The sequence below is a fragment of the Pituophis catenifer genome, unplaced genomic scaffold, assembly GCF_029215685.1.
Source record: "Pituophis catenifer annectens isolate HBS135680 unplaced genomic scaffold, rPitCat1.0.hap2 SCAF_3, whole genome shotgun sequence".
Taxonomy (NCBI): Eukaryota; Metazoa; Chordata; class Lepidosauria; order Squamata; family Colubridae; genus Pituophis; species Pituophis catenifer.
In genome coordinates this window covers 148217442-148238051 of record NW_027256883.1, presented here as the reverse complement: position 1 = coordinate 148238051, position 20610 = coordinate 148217442, and the positions used below count along the sequence as shown (strand labels likewise).

At 36.4% G+C, this 20610-nt stretch overlaps 2 protein-coding genes across 2 annotated transcripts in view; one reads left to right on the top strand and one right to left on the bottom strand.

The window, feature by feature from the left end:
- Window positions 1-5185: 5185 nt before the first annotated feature.
- On the top strand, window positions 5186-14959 carry USP1 (ubiquitin specific peptidase 1). Its single transcript, XM_070939499.1, has 9 exons — window positions 5186-5319; window positions 6235-6479; window positions 7446-7569; window positions 8762-8857; window positions 9533-9693; window positions 10152-10843; window positions 11265-11429; window positions 12379-12580; window positions 13937-14959. Exons 2-9 carry the CDS (start codon window positions 6307-6309, stop codon window positions 14649-14651), a joined length of 2328 nt encoding a protein of 775 aa, XP_070795600.1. The 5' UTR covers window positions 5186-5319; window positions 6235-6306; the 3' UTR covers window positions 14652-14959.
- Window positions 14960-16851: 1892 nt separating this feature from the next.
- DOCK7 (dedicator of cytokinesis 7) overlaps window positions 16852-20610 on the bottom strand; it is a 124260-nt gene continuing 120501 nt past the window's right edge. The window contains exons 47-50 of the mRNA XM_070941286.1: window positions 20344-20487; window positions 19188-19294; window positions 18430-18597; window positions 16852-17210 (exon numbers count right to left, since the gene is read on the bottom strand). Of these exons, the coding sequence (XP_070797387.1) occupies window positions 17168-17210; window positions 18430-18597; window positions 19188-19294; window positions 20344-20487 (462 nt within the window). The 3' untranslated portion in view covers window positions 16852-17167. The remainder of the gene's footprint in view (window positions 17211-18429; window positions 18598-19187; window positions 19295-20343; window positions 20488-20610) is intronic.

Here is a 20610-nt window from a genome sequence, read left to right as displayed (position 1 = left end):
CATTATGGTTCAGTTTGTCATGTGAGGCTTAAAAAATAGATAGAATAAATCATGATTAAATTATCCATGAGTGAAATGTGCTGTACAAACACAGCTAGTGTTTTATTGTTATAAGACATCCCTTCCATTTCCTGACATGGCAAAGTACAAGTCAATGTACAAATTATCTAGTAATCCTGCCTTGAACAATTTTATACTTTTAAAGTAAATATTCACATGAATTGCTTATATCAATTCTTACCCCATCCCTTATTGACCAACCTCTCTATTAAGTTGACTTTCTCACCTATGTCACAGTAATGCCAACTATTTTTCTAATGTTGCCAGCTCATGTGCTGACAAGTTTCCATTTCTTTACAGCTGGCATAACACCAAGGAATTGAAGAATATTTGCCACAAGGAAGTTGCATGTCTTACAACCATTCATTTAGTGACCATTCATAGTTACAACAGCACTGGAAAAAGTGATTTATGACCAGTTTTCACACTTACAACAATTGCAGCATCCTCATGGTCAAGTGATCAAAATCTGGGTGCTTGGCAACTGGTGTGTATTTATGAGAGTTGCAGTGTCCTGGAGTCAACAAGATCACCAGTTGTAAATTTTCCAGCCAGCTCCCCGCAAGCAAAGACAATGAGCGAAATCAGATTTGCTTAATGACCATGTTTCAATTAACAATTAGAGTGATTTGCCAAACTGTGGCAAAAAAGGCTGCAAAATGGAGCAAAACTCATGTAAAAGCTGCCTTGCTTAGCAACAGAAATGTTGAGCTCAATTATGATTGTAAGTCAAGGATTACCAGTAACTAATGAATTACCTAGGTCAGGGGTCCCCAATCCCGATTTGGTAGATTGCCACTGGACTGCAGCATGCCAGAAGCCAGGCTGTGCAAACAAGCGAAGCCCAATCCACGGGATGCAGGCAGCAAACAAAATCATACCCCCCCTCCAGTCCGCGGACATCTCACTCTCCACAGAACTGGTCCCTGGTGCCCAAAAGGTTGGGGACCACTGACTTAAGCCAATACCCGTGTAAAGTGCTATGTCAGCATAAAATACACCCACAAAATTGGTGGTCTGGATCATCAGTTATAACCTGTCTCTGTTGTGCAGTCAGATTTGTGGATTTGTTGTTGCTAGTTATTATAGGCATACTGCTTCTTTTTCTCTGCTTTACTGCTATTTCCTTTGGCACATTAGCTAATGGGAAAGTATAGTATCTACAAATGTGAACAACTGCAGCACAAATGAGGCATAACTTCATTCTGCAATTTGGGATTCGCCTGAATGTCTGGAGATTGGTTTAGCCTGCCTTTCCTCCCAAACGTCATTGAGGTATCTCACATATTAAATACATGAGATGTAGAAATGGATAGACAATGGCTGCCAATTATAAATATGTGTGCTTTTACCATTTTAAAAATTAACTGAGTTAATTCTAATTCAAGCAGATGTGATTGAATACACTGAGGGAAACACAAGGAAAGAAATAGCTCTAAGAAAACAGATACAGACTCCCTGCTATTGTGTTGCTACTGGATCCTGGAGAATTGGATAATCAAAACTGACTAGCCAATGGGCTTTCTTCACTTGGGAAAGTGATTGATGTTAAGAAATTTGTAATATAATTCAGGAAAGCCCAGTTAGACATTTCTTTTCAGGATGCAGCAAGAAGGAAGGACTACTGCAGCAATCCTAATGCAATTTCAGAGTTCTGCTAACAAGACACATTCCCTTTTGTTCCCTAAATAAAAAGAGAAGTTCTTTTCTTCTCCCCTATCTGGGTTAGAAACTGAGCTATTTATAAAACTTGTTCCAATTACTTTTGCCTGTCATATAGGGACAGGTTAGGCATGATCTGGACCTTATCAACTAAAAAGGCCCATACTATGGGACCCAGTGCATGCCTTCTTTGTTGCCCTTCAATAAAATTGTTAGTCAGAAGGTTTCTAATTTTTTTATCATCGCCCTCTGCCTCCAAGGGTACTTGGCCTTGATCCTGCTGTCCTTTAGGGAAGCTTTAAAAAAGTTAACTTTTCAAACAGGCAAAGATCAAGGCAATTTATCAATTTCTTTTTGGAATTAAAAAGAGTGGCAGGAACTACAATAATACCATATATTAATACATTAATATATTGCTACTTAATATTAATACTATTAATATATTAACACAGTAGTATCACCAGATGATTGGTTAGCTGCCTTGCAGGCACATTTTAAAATCAAACTCATACATCTACCTGCATATTTTAGTGAGATTCCTCAATGTCTCCCCTCCCTCTCCCGAGAAAAAAGTAACTTAAAAAATACACTGAATATAACTTGTGTCCTTGTGGAGAAAGGGCGGCATATAAGTCCGATAATAAATAATAAATAAACTTAACATATAAGCCCTCTTTCTCATTTGATGCTAGATTAGCTTTGTAACCTTTCTCTCCATGAAAGTGAAGAAAGATCAAGATGATCCTTAGACAGCTAAATATTGTTTCAAAACTTATTACCTATGTATCTACTATAACATGTTACTTTTTATTGGTAACTGGTTTGAATTTCTGGTAATTTATTTGGTTAGATTAGAACACAAGGGTTTATGTTCATCGCACAAAGATACTTTCTGCTTTTGCCTCTTGCAGCAAAATAAACAAGCTGACCATATAAACATGCATTTGAAAGGTGTGTAACAGCGTCCTATTAGAGTGAAGATAAAGGAGCTTATTGATGTATAGGATTTACAAAAATGGGCTGTAAAATTTGCAACAATCACTAGATGGCAATAGAAATAATTGTTTACATTTGGTTTTGGCTTGCTTACTTTCTTGGAACGGATCATCCCACTTGTCACACAGATAGGATACATAGGCAAATAGAAGAAATAAGCAAACAATCTCAACCACTTCTTGGCAAGGGTGTTCCATACAACAGTAGCTGCAACCTCCAAAGAATCTGTGTAAAACTTTAATCTTTTTAGCACTAAAGATTGCTAAAGTTTGTAATAGATTTGGCAGCAGTTGGTCACTTTCCCTTCCCATTGAAACATGCTAACCTATCTAATGCATTAGGAAGGTTTGGAATTAGCAAAGCCATTCAGTAGGAAAGACCAAGCAGAAGGAAACAGTGATGACCTGTTAACTGTTTTCTATAGAAAACAGTTAATATTTTATTATTGATTTTCTAACAGAATTTCTTTCAAACTTTCCCAAAGGGTGGAAATGCTGTTACATAATATACATTCCCATTTAAGGTGGGGTTTGCTCAATTCTGAAGTTTGATTAATTTTGTCATTCTGGCTTGATTAGGAAGACCTATAGCATCTTTTTTCATTATTTTAAATTGGTCTGAATGAAGATACCCTGGATAGAAGACCTTTCCAGGTGTCAAATTTAGTGCACTTTTCTTAATCTCCCCCCCCCCCAGGACCTTCCAACAATTCTCAAATCTCGGGGAACCCTGCATAAAAAAGGACAGAAAGCACAAAAAAAATGCACAATCCAATTCACTCCTAACCTAACTTACACACGTATGACATCATTTTGAACCACAGTGAAGCAGCAGGCAAGTTGAGCACAAATATTTCTACCAGTGTGCACACCAGCAACATAGGAAATCCCAAGTTCAAAAAAAATATTTACTTGTTCAATCACTACGGTATCTTCACAGAACGTAAGTTGATTAAACTTGGCTTAATTTGTGCCAGGTTGTTCGGCATGACTGCTGAGAAACTACTATAACTGTGTTTTATTCAGGGACTTTTATCAAGGGATTTTACGGATGATTATAATTTTCCTTTGCTTTGTCACAGGAACAAATAAAATCTAAATCTAGCAAAGGCCCACGGGCATCTTCTTGGCTCCTTAGCATATTGTCTTTGCCTATCGTATCAACGTTTTTATATTTCCAAATCCTACTAAAAAGAAATAATTTTTTAAAAAACTATTTAACCTGGGCCAGTCACTCTCTTTTAGCCCAACTCACCTCACAGGGTTGTTGTTGTGAGGAAAACAGGAGGAAGATGTGTTAAATAAATTCCCCAACTTGAGTTACAAGTAATCCTTGATTTATGTCCACAATTGACCCCAACATTTCTGTTGTTAAGTGAGACTTTTGTTAAGTGAATTTTACCCCCTTTTATGACCTTTCTTGCTGCAGTTAAGTGAATCACAGCAGTTAATAAATTAGTGACCCAGTTGTTAATGAATCTGTTTTCCCCATTGACTTTTATTTGTGGGACGGTCAAAAAAGGTGATCACATCACCTTGGGACACAACACCAGTCGTAAAAATGAACCAGTTTCCAGGCATCTGAATTTTAATCCTACCATCATGGGGATGTTGCAAGGGTCCTAACTGTGAAAAAACGGTCACGTCACATTTTTTTTAGTGCCGTTGTAACTTTGAACGGTCACTTGTTGTAAGTCGAGGACTACCTATATTTGTGAAAATAATAAAGGCGGGAGATACCAAAAATGAGAGGCACAAACTGCCTTTCTAGTCTCTCGCTTAGGGGGAAAAAAAGCAGGCGATTACTGCAAGTGGCTTTATTTCTCTCTTCTCTTTCCCTGCAAGCGTTGACAGTAACCGCCCTTCCTCAAACACCGTCTGCAGCTCAGTGGAAAGAAAAACCGGCCGGTTCTTCTGGATTTTAATAGCGAGGCTAAGTGCGCCAATTATCCTCCTTTCCCTTTTAAAACTCTATCCCTCCGAGGGGCCTCTCCCTTCCCTCAACCGTTAGATGGCCGCGTTCAAATGCGCGGCATCCCCCCTCGCCCCCCCCCCCCCCGCCAGCGATCCAATGTGGGCGAGGCCAGAGCGGAATTATTCGCATCTCCTTACGCTCGCTTACACACATCTTTTACGTCGTTGGATTTGAGCCTTTCCAACCAGGCCTCTACAGCCGCACGCGCGCTTCACCCTAGGACCCCTTTTAGGCTTCCAAGCCAAATGCCTGACCGAAGAGACCGGAAAGGGGTGCTTTTTTATTACCCTCCCGCGCTCGGACAGAAACGGGGACCATCCCTAAACAAGCGAAGGAGGCCGTCCGCTCCCGTTTTTACTTCTTCCCGCCTCGGAGGGTTGAGGAAGCGTTTCTTTTAAACAGGCATTCACGACGGCTGGGCGGAGGCCCCCGGCGCGAGAAACGCGGGCGAAAGAAGGGGTCCTGGAAGCGAGTCAAAACGCGCCAAGTTTCTCGGTGCGGGGGGCGACCGAGTTTGGACTAATCCAAATATCGGTGACCTCCGTCTCTCTCTCTTTCTCTCTGTGTTCCCCCTCCCCCCGCACGTTTTACCCTTTTGGGAGCGCGCAGAACGGCAAGATGTAGCGGGTGAGGAAATGCGGCCGCGGCCAGATCAGCGAACGAGGAAGCGCGGGAGTTAGTGCCGCCGGCCGGGCAGAAACCCGGCCTGGGGCTATGTAAAGCGCCAATCCTTGAGGACTAGAAACTTGAGGACCCTCCCCGGGTTGAGCCGCAGCGGTTTATAATAGCCCTGAGGGGGAGAGAAAAAAAGAACAACTCCGCTTTCGGAGGACGTTCTGGCTAAGGCTGAGGGGATCGCTTCTCCCACCAGATGGGGAGAGCGGCGGGGTGGTCATCCTTGGAAAGGATGCGGTGGGGATCCGCTAGCCGGGGTAGTCGTGAGGGGAAGCCCTGCCGAAGACGGAAGGGGTTGACTTTCGGGTTTGCGCCCTGTTCGTTGGCGGGAACGGGGTAGAGTCCGGCTGTGGCGGCAAAATTGCCCCGTTGGTGGGTTGGGAGCAATTATTACACGATGCGATGCGAAACTCGAGTCAAAGAGCTCCGTGAGGTGATTTCTCCCTCCCCTCCCAAAAAAAAGTACGGCCCGATTAACGACTATAAAATGTCCTAACGATATAAAATGTGAGGACTCGAACTCCCACAAATGCCCCTTAAGCCAGAAGTGGCTTCTTTCTGCCCGCCTTTTAGGAACTGCTTTTTTTCAAAAATATATATATATATATTTCCAGGGAACATCTAAAAGCGCCCTTGAAAAGTTAACTTGCTTGCTATATATCCTTTCACGCAGAAGATACTTTTTTGGTCCCGTTTCACAAAGTCAAAAAAAGCCATCTTGATCTATGGCGCAAAATTGGTTAAAAGTGCAGCTGCTACCGTACGATCAGCCCGATTCGTTGGGGCCCGGTTGTCCTTTCGACTATAATGTCCCTGTGCCGGGGTACCGCTTAACAAAACGCAACCGTCTTTTGTGTGCTTCAACAGGAGTAACCAAGCTGCAGGTTACGGTTCCCTTTCATGCCTTCCTCGACGTTTGGCTGAGGGAGGGGGAAAAAAATGCCTGGCGTGCTGCCCAGTGACAGCCACGGACTTTCAAGAGATCCGTCAGCCACAACAAAAAGCAGGCTGTCGTTGAAGTTTTTCCAGAAAAGGGAAACAAAACGAGCGCTGGATTTTGTAGAATCGGCGGAAAATGAACAAAAGGCTTCAGAATATGAGTCTTCTGAAATGTAAGCCTTTTCAGTTTGTAACAATAGAGCAAAAAAGTTGGAAAACGTTTTAAAAAAAAAGTTACTCCGTTGCATACTTAAATCACAGTAAAAGATTCTACTGCAGATTTTAAGCATACAAATGTAGGTTTTTCCGGTCTGGTCCAGTGTCTTGGGACAGGGGCAATCAATTTATGACATCATGCAAGAAGGGGTTGGAGCAGGACAGTGTGTGTCATTTATGAAAAATATGTTACACTAAGCTGGTATTTTTGGATTTCTTGAAAGATATTAGCTTCTTGAATATTTCCCTTACAGTAGGATAGATAATTCATGGTCCCAGTGTTGCCTTTTTATGGCTTCCAAAGGCCTCCTGACCTCAGCTGCTATAAACATAGACAGTTTTCCTGGTGTTTTGAGGTGAGAAGTACTAAAAAAACCCAGTGGAAGACCTAAATATGCTCAGCACATGCAAATCCCAAGAAAATTCCATTCATATCTTTAAATTTTTACTCCATCCAGTTTTCATCATCATCCATTCAATGTAGCCCTTGATCACCTAATAAATGTTAAATTCAGCCCTGGGCCTCCAATAGATTACCTATCTGATTTATGCAAATAAGCTTTTCCTTTTTTAGGTTTTTGTTAGTTTAGATATAAAAAATGCCTTACTTCAAAAACTAGTTTGTAGTGTGTTATAAATAATGTTAATAAAGAATACAATCTGTTGAGTTGATTTTGTAAATATGAAAATTGTATGTTTTTAAAATCATAATTGCTGTACTGTAACTGTACCTTGAATACAACTCATAATTGTTTAGAATCTAAATTCATGTAAGTGTTGTAAACCTCCATGTAGTTATTTGGGCAATTCATTAAAGTCTGTGTGTCTTCTGGAATGTTATATGTAGGATAGTATTATTAAAATGCATGCTATATTTTTCATATGTATTTTGAAATTGATTTTTTTTTTTTTGTATATACTAGTGATCAAATAGTTCCTGCAGCACAACCTCTTTCACCTGCCTGTTGTGATAAAAAAGACAACATGCTACCTTTTGTGGGCTTGAACAATCTTGGAAACACTTGTTATCTTAACAGTATACTTCAGGTAAATTTTTGGTTTTAGAAATTTAATGTTTTTGTTTTTGTACCTTATTGGATGAAGCAGGTTGTTTTTAAAAAGCACACATGAAGCAAATGTTTCTGTATTTTTATTTAATCTTTGTTTTCTTGTCAACATCCTTTGTCATGATAAGATACTGATAAGCTGTCTTTTTAAAGTAACTTTAGAGCTTGATTTTTACCCAGAAAAAATGTTTTATAATGTTAATTTTATATCCTATTTTAAATACATTTAGCTATTTCAAAGTTTAATGTGCTTTATCTCTTACAGGTAGAAATATTAAAACAATTATAATGCAAACTGAATATTTCCCATGCTGATCATCCATACTTTGCATATAAATACTTTCTGGGATGTTCTCATTCAAACTTTTTTTATAACCACAATTACTGTTCTTTTCCTTCTGCCCAAAGTACTCATTCACTTTTTACTAACTCTAAATTCTCCTCTTCTAATGTCTCACTCCCTCTAAATACCAAACCCACAGTTGGCCTTGTTAGGCTTAACTGTCTTCTCTGTTTCACAGAGGAGGAACTTGACATATTAAACATAGATAATAAATTCTGCAATTCCTTTCCCCCAATATAAATGTGAAGAGGCCAAAACCCTCATACACATTAGAGCAACACATAGCACAATTTTAAAGAAAACTAAAAGATTACCCAATAAAATCACCATACTAAAAACAAATAAAGCATACTCAGTTTAAGAAACCCCTAAATAAATATCAAACAAAAAACACCTCTCCTTCCCAAATATGCAGACATAGGCATAACCTCCTCAGATTTGAAATCAAAACCCCATCACTCCAAAACATAAAAAAAGCATTTTCTGCTTCTTGGTTGGATATGACTTTCCTGTACTTGCATGAAAAGGATGGGATCTCTTGCTATACAAATAATTATACATGTACTATCGTGTCTGTTTTTTTAAAATAAGTAGCTGATCACACATATTTCTTCAGTGTTATAATAAAGTTCAGTAACATAATGAAGGTATGTCATCAGAGACATATATGTAATGGTAATGTCAGTTTACACCTGGTAATTGTGAGTTTAAATACAATTTCTGGCCCAAGTAAAATGTTTTAACTAAACTAAATTAACTAAAACATGTATATTACATTTGAACATTTATTTTTCGTATAATGTATTATTTTTTTTTATTCTAATTTTAGGTGCTCTATTTTTGTCCTGGCTTTAAAACAGGAGTGAAACAATTGTTTAATACAATTTCAAAAAGGAAGGAAAGTTTAAAGGATGAAATAGATAAGGTGAGATTTACTGCCCACTATTACATATATCATAAGCTGCCTTTAGAGAATTCAGAATGATGTGGTAACAGTTTTATTTTTTTAGAAGGAGTTTATTATCAGGATAATTTGTCATATATCCTGATGCAATAATATGCAGGTTCTTGGTGGCTCACCTCATGAGAAAACAATGCATAACCATAAAAATTAATTGAATTGAAAACCATACATACTGGCATCAGTCCCCAAATGAAAAATTGTGTTCAGAAGCTTCTGGAAGGTAGTAAGGTTGCAGCCAAATACATATTTTTGCAAGAGACCATTCCAGAGGTTTAGTCTGACATGTTCACTCCTCTCTCATCCAGAAAATGGTGGACAGCCAGTTGCTTCTCCTGGCAGGATCAAAGTGGCTGGGCTGACTCTAGATACAGGCCTGCAGGTAGCCCTGCTTATATAAACATGCATTTAACATTGGTTGAAAAGCCGATTCACTCCACTTTTTAAATATCTCCCCACTCCTCAGAGATTCATGTCTTAAATCTTCTGTACTGTATTCTTTGTGCAATAAAGTAACTTTTGGTTGCATGAATGTTACAGTAACAAAAGTTACAACTACATGTCTATGATACAAAAAAGGCCATATTGTCAAATAACAAAAAAAAAAATTGTAAAGCAAACAATTTTCTGTCTTTATAGGAAACTACTAAAGAACATTCTTTTGGAAGTTATGAATTGGTATGCAGTTTACACACTTTGATTGTTTCAGTTGAACAGCTTCAGGCAAGCTTTCTCTTAAATCCAGATAAATACACAGATGAACTTGCTACTCAACCAAGGAGACTGCTAAATACACTTAGGTAAATGATGTTTTTACAATGTTTCAAATATAAGAAGCTGCCTATTCTTATTATTTGTATTAGGACATATAGTCTTTATTATTTATATTAAGGGTATAGAAAATCTGGCAAATTATTAGTTTTAATAATTAGTTTTAATTAATGTAGCTCAATAATAATCAGTTTACAGTTTGCTCTTTGTGATCTCAATGTTATAAATCTTAATGATTAAAATTAATAGTAAGTTTTGGTTTAGGCAGGCTTTTTATAAATTAATGTGCATATAATCATGATTCTAAATGAAAGTGCTTACTGTAGTTTGAACTACATTCTCTATATTATAATTAACTTGCAGTTCTTGTATGCCTTGAAAAATGATTACTAAGCTTGCTTAGGCTCATATATATCCTTGTACAGGTTTTATAATTGCTATTAGATTTAAGCTAACTGTATTTTTTTAATTTGTCATGTACTTATAGGGAGCTAAATCCCATGTATGAAGGATATTTGCAGCATGATGCTCAAGAAGTATTACAATGTATATTAGGACATATTCAAGGAACTTGTCAGCTCTTAAAGGAGGAACTACGACAGAAATCACTGGAGGAGCCTGCAATTCAACTGAAAAAAAAGTCTAATTTAGATGCCAATGGCACAAGCTTTGAGGAAGATGACAGTGTGCTCCAAAGCCAAACTATAAAGAATTATGACAACAAAACAAAAGAAAATGCAAAGAGGAAAAATGTTATGGAAGGTGGCAATGAAAAGAAAAAATCGAAGGTCTCCAAAGAGAAAAACGGAATAGAAGAAAATTTGAGACAGACTCGGTCAAAAAGAAAAGCTTTAGAAGAAAAAATAGAAAATCAAACTGAAGCTATTATTAAACAGTCTGTTGAAAATGAAAATACAAAACCAGTACATAAAAAATCAAGACTTAGATTAAATTGGTTAAAATCTTCCAATGACCAGCCTAGCATTTTATCTAAATTTTGTAGTCTGGGAAAACTGAAAACAAATTTGGTGTCCAAAGATCCAGTTAAAGACATTAACAACTCTGAATTTACGGACAGTTCCCTCAAGTATGAAAACGATAGCAAATCAAGCGGAGAATGTTGTGATTCCTCACCTATGAAAACTACAGTTGGAGAAAGAATTGAATGCTTTAGTCAAGGTTAGCCTATACCCATTACATGAAAGATGGGAATTTTACCAATCTGAATATCCTTCTGTGCCATCAAATTTAATAGTAAAAGTTTGTAACTGATTATTAGCTATAAGAAAAGGCAAAGTAAACCATGTATCTAGTTTTCTTAACTCTGCACACGTGTTTACCTTCAAGTGAGATGCAGTTTTCCAATGAGTATCTCAAACATGGTTAATCTTTCCAGGTGTATGCTCTGCCAACATAAATAGAACTTTATAACATTATTAGCATAATTGTGTTCTAGTGTCACACCTGAAATGTATTGTTTGAATAAAAATAATAAAAATAAAAATATCAAGGAATTTTTAAAAATATAATCAGAATATATTTTGTAAACAAAATCCATTGAAAGTATTTCACTGAATCTGGGTGGTTGTTTTTTTAACAGAATTGGCTATCTTCAATTTAGTGGAGCGACTCTTCCAAGGTCAATTGGTCTTACGAACCCGATGCTTAGAGTGTGAGTGCTTTACTGAGAGAAGAGAAGATTTTCAAGATATCAGTGTACCTGTTCAAAAAGATGAGCTCTTAAAAGTAGAGGAGAATGCTGAAAGTAAGTAGAACCTCCAAAGTAAAGGTAGCTTCATGTTCATGATTTATAGTAGAACATTGGATAGCAGGTATTGCTAAAGAGTATTCAATGGACACTATTAATGAAAAATAGTTTAGATTCTCTTGCTTTCTTCAGTGAAGCACAATTATTGTTATGGGATTACTTTGCACCTTTTGGGAGGAAAATTCAATAAATGTCATTGATGTCATAATAACTATTTCTATTTTTTTGTCCTAAATATTTTTTGTCATGCTCATTGTCTATGATATAATGTACTTAAGCAATCTAGTCTTTGTTCAATTTAGGAGTTTTCGTCTTTACTTTTAAATATCCTATTCTATTGTATTATACCATAAAGGAAGATACATAACTCCATCTTGTATGTTTATGACAAACACATATTACTGGAATGTTGTATGCATTTGCTCAGTTCAGAAGAGAATATTTTAAAAAAATTTCATTACAGTTTAATAACCTGCCACACAATCTAGTTTGATATAGTGACTGAACTAGGACGGGAAACCTGAATTGGATTTGCCCCAAATGCATGACAGTTTCTCAGTAGCAAAATGTTTTCCTCTTTTTTTTCCCTTCTCATATTTTTTTAATACTACTATCAATGTAGTTAAAGTGTCTATATTAATGCTGCCAATGCAATTAGAGTGTAATGCATAATGGACATTACTGATTCCTCCCTATCTTAAATCATGGCATTCTTTGATCCAATATTAATAAGCTGAGGACAGAAACTTGACCTGGAAATTCTGAGATAAGACTAAAATATAAGACCCAATGTTTGTACTTAACATTGTTATTCCTTACCTTGTGCTCTTACAAGTAATTTGTTTTTCCAATTTTTACTACTAGTATAAATAACAGCAATTTCTCTTTATGCTTGCAGAACAACAGTATTAAATATTGTTGAATTAATTAATGTTATCTTTTACAGTTTCCCCAGAGCCCAAAATGGAAGTAAAGACTTTGAAATGGGCAATTTCACAGTTTGCTTCCATAGAGAGGATTGTGGGAGAAGATAAATACTTTTGTGAAAATTGTCTCCATTACACAGAAGCAGAACGCAGTCTTTTATTTGATAAAATGCCCGAAGTTGTAACAATTCACCTGAAGTGCTTTGCTGCAAATGGCTTAGAGTGAGTATACGGCATAAACAGTATGAAAAAAATCTGAATTACTGGAAACCAATTAAAATGTAGACTAATTATAAAATGAAAATAGTTTTCTATCAAACATTATTCAGATGTTAATTAGTATTTATGTTTAATAAATACTGAATGAAAAATAGGGTCCCATAAATTATTCTATGGAGGAATAAATTTTAAGGTTTTATTCTATATGTAAGCTCTGTTCTCTAATTTTTATTTTAAGATAATTCTGCATATAAGTACAACTTTGTTTGATAGTGTGATTTAAAACAGTTTGATACAATTATGATACAATTAATTAAATGAATTTTCTTTATATACTATTTTATTCTCTACTAATCACTCTGGACGGCTTAGCAGAAAAGTGCTAGCTAAAGTTGTGCGCCATCCAGAGTCATGATGCAAGATGGGCAACCATATAAATTGAATGAATGAATAGTACAACCTGAATGAGTATGCTCATGCTCACACACACACACACACACACACACACACACACACCACACATTAAATAAATAAATAAAAATAAAAATGCCATTTGCTCCCAGTGATCATGCAGGTTTACCTGTAAACCTGTATTTGATTATATTCTTTATTCAGTGGGAAATCTGTGATCATGGATAACCCACATGACTTTCCCGAAATTATGTAATTAGAGAGACATCTAAAAAATACTTTTTAGCTCCTACAAATAGATCAGATTGCGCTTTAGTGGTGAAAAACATTTGTCCGTTTGTAATGGTATATTCTAGTGTATATAATTTCAGCAGTATGCTGGAAAAATTAAGTAAAATTTAAAGATTAATTCAGTAGTTACTTGAATATATGTAGTATCTGAAATGAGTATATTTGAAATATGGCTGATCAAATAAGATTCTTACCTTTGATAGCTTATTATGAACGCTTGTAAGATCTGTGTGGCTGCAAGACGTAAGATAATTGGGCCCTGCTCTTTTGTACTATTTGTATCTGGCAAAAAAAAGTTTACAAAGCCTTTAGGTCATCCATTTGTAAAGGTGATACCCAGTCTAGTGGACTTTTTAAGATATAGCCAAAAGAATGCCTTTCATAGTAGCCTACAAAGATAAAGCAATTAAACCAAGAAGCTATTTAATCATGGATTTGATTTGATTTTAGAGATTTCAAAGTCAGCAACAGTGAGCCTATCTGTTGCAAAAAAAAATAAATAAATATTGCCATCTTTTTGGCTGACAATCAGAAAAATTAGAAAATATAATATGAGGTTAATTTTAAAATATAATCAAAATATTTGTTTACATCTTTAAAATGATCGTAATGGAAAGCAGTGCTCTTAACTTTACATGTTATCATCTTCTCCAAAAGGTTTGATTCTTACGGTGGACTCTCCAAAATAAATACTCCTTTACAGACACCCCTCAAACTGTCCTTGGATGACTGGAGCATAAACCCATCCAATGAAATCTATGGATTATTTGCCATAGTGATGCACAGTGGAATTACTATCAGCAGCGGCCACTACACAGCCTCAGTGAAACTAACAGATCTTGACAGCTTGCAAATAGACAGTGATAATTTCAGCAGTGATGCTCTTCGTAAATTTTGCCCAGAGCCACTAAATGAACAAGAAGCTGTCACTGAGGACTATGATGATGGTGAGGTCTCTTTTACAGTTGGAGAAAGCACTCAACCTAACAAAGGACTGAACAAAAAGAACATGGAAGCTGTGGGTCTTCTGGGCGGACAGAAAAGCAAGTCCAACTGTGATTTGCCAAATAACAAAGTAGCCCATTCTGAGAAAATTGCTCATGTAATGGGTGAAGCAAGAAATGCCGAATGGAACTGTCCTAGAGCAATCGTGACATTTGAAGAGTGTGAACAAACTGGCACAACCTCCACTGGACTAGACAATGAAGCAGCACATCTAATACATTCCCTAAAACAGTATAAAGACAAGTGGCTACTTTTTGATGATTCAGAGGTTAAACTTATAGAGGAAAGAGATTTTCTTAATTTGTTGTCTCCAATTTCATCATCTACATCTACTCCTTATCTGCTATTTTATAAGAAAATTGTATAGTGAGATTTTATTTTGATATGCAAACGATAGTTTTTAAAAAGTGTACAACGGCAATTTTGTAGATACATGTTACAATTATTTTCATTCTATAAAAATGGGCAAATGTGTGTGTTTTTTAAGGCAATAATTCAATTTGTAGATGTTTTACAAATTGCTTTAGAATGTAAGTCTGTATATATTCTGTTGAATAAATAATGTCTTAAAAGCAAGCACTATATAACAACGATTCCAGCTTCATCGCACTACTTGTACAGTAAATATATTGTTTTTTTAAAATAAAATTGCATGTATTCACAATCTTGCAAAAATTTGTAGCTGGTGATAAAAGAAACATGCTTTTTTTATATATATATATAAAAAGGAAGCTGTATGTCTGTGTATGATTTGAGATTTCATTCCACATTTGAAAACATTCTTAACATGTTCTTCCTCTATCCCATGAACATTTTGTAAGTGTTCTAATTAAGATTGAAAACAAGATGCTCATATCTTTTTCAGTACAGCCAATGTATATTATGGGTGTTACAATGATATTTGTATCATTGGCTGACTTCCATATTATTGGCTGTGTTTCTGTTTCAGTGATTTTCAGTGATTTATTTGATCATAGTTAATGGTTAGTGATGGAATGCTTCAAATTGATTTGTCCCCACAGTGTTTTGGAAGGGAAATATAGGAAAATCCCATAGGAAACCCGATATTGCCCCTTTGATTCAAGTGCTATAGAAACCACATCCTAGCTTCTTTTGTATTGTCAGTTTTATAAGGACATTCACCGGTTGATTACCTAAACAATCAAGATAAATTTATTTCTCTAAAAGTAACAAAATTTTGCTACATTATATGTAAGCTTCTCCCACAAATGGTACTATACATCATCTGTGTTGGAAGCAGTGAGGTAAAAGGATCAGACGGTGACATTACCATTGCTTGTGGGGATGCCCAGTTGGGGACTCCTTTCATGTCCCCATTAATGAGCCCATTGAAGTGATGCCTATTTATTTACTCATATTCACATGCTTTCAAACTACGTCAGCAGGACCTGGAATGAATGACAGGAGCTCACCCCGTAAACACAGCAGCACTTAGAACGTGGGCTTGCAAATTGTCAACCCAATGTTCTAACCATGTGAGCCTCCGAAGTTATTGATATGGGGGGGGACAATTTTTCTTGTTTGTTTTATAGAATGCATTTGTATTGATCGATGGCCAAAATAAGGGGCTTTGTATTCAAAACAATGAGCAGAGACGTGCCCCAATAGATGAGGCTAAGTTAAAAGGTGCCGAATCTGTGATTTGGGTTTCTGAACCACTTTGAATTTGATGAGAACTTGTCATCAAATTTCAGTGGTAGATCATATTGGTAATATAACTCTTATTGTAAAGCTTGATGGAGATGATTATATTTGCCTTTTTGTTCTTTTCCAACTCAGCAGAATATTGGAGACAATTTATCTAAGAGGGATGAGAATATCCATTAGTACCATAACGCCATAATAAAACAAAATGATACCAAATTTGGTGCTAAGGAAAAACACTGGCAAAAGAAAACTTAAACTTAAAATGTACTATATCAGGCCAGAAATTGATGACAAACATTCCAGATAAGTTCCCCCCTATGTCCATATAGAAGAGGTACTTGAAAGTAGCCAAGAAAGTTGTCCAATCGTTACAAATAAAAGTGGATAACTTTACAGTGAAGAAAAATAAATTAACCAGAATGTGAATATTCAAATGTGTAAATAAAATAGTGGATATGGTATGACAGTATATGATTATATCTTAAATGTCACTATAATTCACATCCTTTCAATCTGGTGTCCTAGCATAAAATTTTAGCAGAGATGGGAGATAATACGTATTTGTAAATTGTGCCTTACCTATTAGTCAGACCTGTTTTATTTATAGTGGCCCCAAACAATATTAGAAAGTACAAATTTATACCAAAAACATAATGTTCCAAGCTACCCTAATAATTTTAAATTCACATGTAATAATCATGCATATATAAATCAAGAGTAAATTTATTATAGAAACCATTCCTTTCAGCAATACCTATCCGCATTTTTTAAAAAAACTGTTTGCACATGGCAATGAATAGGAAAAGCATGAAATAAAGTGGAAACTTTCAAATATTTAATAGTACCATTAATATAAACAAACACTATATTAAAAATTGTTTGCTTTTTAAAATGCTATTATAAATTAAATATACAAACTAAAAAAAAATCACATTACAGAATACTATAAATAAGGTTGATGAATTCAGAGTACCTTTGAATATTAAAAAAAGAAAAAGTTTTAAAAATACTTTCATACTGTTGGCAATAGATTTTACAAAAACAGACTTTTAAAACTACATTTCCAGGAGAAAAGATTTGGCCACTTAATGCTCCCATGCAAGTCAAAACAACATGTGTTAGCTGCCCAGAGCAAATTCCACATATTTTCTGGTGTCAATAACACTGAACCTGCTTTTTCAGTACCTTAAAACTCTTAAGTGCCTTCTGAGGTGCTTATATGTCCATTTTGCGAAGGCTCATTCTGCTGAAGGAATCTCTGGAGGGTGGAAAAAAACATGAAATGAGCTACTACAACTTAAACAACAGAATCAAGTTTATTTCTTGCCAATTGAATAAAAAATCTGTTGCACGAAGTGTTTTTTCCATAGAACAATTACTCCCAACTAATAATACAAGTAGGATCAAATGTTCAACAACATTTCAAAGTTTCGATGGCACTGAATAAGTAGTAGTTAGGACCAGTACTTGAGGTTCCGACTGTCTCACCACCTCTGAGGTCACATGATCACAATCTGGGTCCTTCCAACCAGCTCACGCTTAATGACTATTGCAGTGTCCCAGTCATGTGATTGCCATCTGCAACCTTCCCTGCCAGCTTCCCACAAGCAAAGTCAATGGAGAAGTTGACAGGGAAGGTCACAAATCTCTCTCACCCTTGTACCCTACCATAGCCACTCTGTACTCATGCTGCACCCCCCTGGCCACTCCGACACCCTCGACACCCTTCCCAAACATACCCTTCTCAAGTGCATGTTGTACTTGCATCACCCCAGCCATCTGCACACTGCCATGTTCCCACTCCCACTGGCAGCAGCAACTTATCTGTCTGCTAGTCTATTGGTGAGCCACCTGGGACTTGTAACTTCCTGCCAACTTTCATACTAAGTTTGATTATTGAAAGTCAGTAGGAAGTTGTGAGGAGGTCCTCACTTTGTCAATTTGTGAAATCTCTTATCCTTTACCCAGAATAGATGGGGAAAGGTAGCCAGGCTTTGAGCCAGGTAAAATGTAATACAGGTAGTCCTGTATTACAAACTATCATTTGTTCAGTGACTGTTCAAAGTCACAACGGCACTGAAAAATGTGACTTACAACCGTTCTTCGCACTTACGAACTCCAGGGCATCTCCATAGTCATGTGATCAGAATTTGGGCGCTTGGCAACTGGCATATATTTATGGGGTCATGTGATCACCTTTTGTGACCTTCCAGTAGGCTTTCGACAAGCAAAGCTTAACAATCACATGGCTTACTTAACGTCAGTGATTCACTTAAAAGATCACAAAATTGGGTGTGACTCAGTTAACAACTGTTTTACTTAGCAGTGGAAATTGTTGTAGTTAGTCAAGGACTACCTGTATCGAAAATGGCACCATCTTACCCAATAGGTTACGTTAGGTATAGTTATTTTGGGGGGGGGGTGTTCTCATTCAGGAGGCGTTTGGGGAAAAATGTGAAATGTTATATTAGAATGACCTGTGACAAGCAGCAGGTAGAACAGCCTTGTATAATTGGGGTATTTTTCTATTTATCAAGGGCTGAAGGGCTTCCTTGAGTCGATGATAATTTCTTTCAAGTTCCCGCTGATACTCTTTTTGGTCTGGACCAATCAAGCTTTTGTTTTTGCGTAGTGCGTCCTCACACCTAGAACACAGTACAATGCATTTTAAGTGAGCAAATGATCATAAACGTATTAGATGATAATTAAACATTTTATCAATTTATCTTTGTTCATCCTTAAGCTTCCCAGATAATGCTATCTACGTCTGTTTGAAAATCCATTTCACATAAAATCAATGCAGCTTGTTTTTTGGGTAGTTATACTGTACTGCTGAAGCTAGTTTTTCAACACTATAGTTTCTCTATATTTTGGCACAGTTGCTACCAAATAATTCTGGACATTGTCTTTTTCTAATATGGAGAGCTTTTTAGAAAAAAAAAATGAAACCAGTGTACTGTTATGCTATATGTCTGGCCTCTACAGCATTTTACAAATGTAAATAGGTAGCAATTGACTCAAATATAAGGATACTCTGCTTTTTCAGTTAACATTTCAGTGATTTCTCAAAGTTCTATTGCACTGTATTAAGAAAGTATCTCCTACCCATTAGACTGAAAAGTGGAAAGGGACTCGAATAACATAAGAGACATAGCAATGAGCACCCAAAAGATATATTTCTTTTGGCTAACTCAGGAGAAAAAAGTACAGGTCTTTACAAGAAATGATATAATACCTTTTTGTAAAGTCTTTGAAACAAAGCCGCAGTTTGTTATGGTGGCGGAACAGTTTAGGGTCATTGGGTATTTCAGATAAAAATACTTGTGCAACCTCCAGAGGCCCCTTAACAGAAAAGAGGACAGAATAATTTTATCAACACAAAATGTTTAATAAAATGTAAGATTTTTTAAACATTATACACCAAAAGCCCTTAGACAGACAACACAAAAACTGCATTACAGTGAAAGGAGTAAATTGCCTTTAATATATTGGGGGAGAGAGAATTTTTGGATTAATTTGAGGTATTGGTGTTTATTTAAAATTATGCTACTTCAGTTGTATGATGCTAAGCAACAGAAAGCTACAACCTTGAACTATCTACAATATTGCAAAAATCAATAAAACTTCAGAATATAAAACCAACAGACTAATTCATAAAGGCACTTCTTAGTTATATTACTGACTTCATTTTTTAGTTGATCTGGGTATATTGCCCAACTCTCAAAGATGCTGGGCAGGTCACAACAATCAAATTACAATCAAATAAAAAATCGCAAGCATGATAAAGTGAGGATTTCACTCTCCCTTGCCAAAGACCTGGGCAAAGGACCAGGTCTTCCCAGTGGAGGCCCTCTGGATCTTGGATGATTGTGGCTCTTTAGGAACGAATGGAATTGAAATTTTACTTCCCCTTTTGCCAAGCATAATAATTGCGTATTCTTGTTTGCTATCAATTCAGGGGCCAGAATGTAAACCATCCTACAATAGAAAATTACTCACTCTTTTCACTTCCATATATATGCTAACAGGAAGAAATCTGAACTGTGCTAAGATTGTCTGGTAATGCTATCTATATTACATCTGCAAATGATAATGGGAGCATAAATTCAAATTTCTAGCTTGTGCTCAAACATATTCAATAGCACTTTCCACTCATTTCTGTCCCACAGATTAAGTTATGGTTTCTCCACATGATGCATTTGACAGATCTAAATGATGGTCTAATCATCCATTTTATACCTTGTTTCATTATTCTGGTGATCTAATACTGCATGCCTTTTAAAATCTACCACATAGCCATCAAAATACAGCTGTATTTAACAGTATACTCTAACTTTCAAATATCCAAATCACCGTGCTTAAGAACCCATTATGACAGTCTATATTTTTACCTGATTTACAGTGGTGCCCACTGAACCCTGAAGCACCATCTGGAGCATCTTTGGGTCTGCTGGATCTTGATGGGTTGCAAAAGCCAATTCTTGGGTTTTTTTCTGCATGTCCTCAATGGCAACTTCAATTGGTGTCAAAATTATCTAACAAAATAAAGACCCAAGAGATGTGCAAAAGCATTAAGACATTTACAGTGATTTTATTTTCTAAATAAGGGGAAGAAAACCTCCCCCATTACTCAGTGCAGACTTTACTAAAAAATTAGG

What these genes read in the sequence shown, in the direction of transcription:
- USP1 (XM_070939499.1), top strand. Translation starts at nt 6,307, where the DNA reads ATGCCTGGCGTGCTGCCCAGTGACAGCCACGGACTTTCAAGAGATCCG. An exon ending in AGTAGAGGAGAATGCTGAAA is followed by an intron (nt 11,430 to 12,378) that starts GTAAGTAGAACC and finishes TATCTTTTACAG; the next exon opens with TTTCCCCAGAGCCCAAAATG. An exon ending in TTTGCTGCAAATGGCTTAGA is followed by an intron (nt 12,581 to 13,936) that starts GTGAGTATACGG and finishes CTTCTCCAAAAG; the next exon opens with GTTTGATTCTTACGGTGGAC.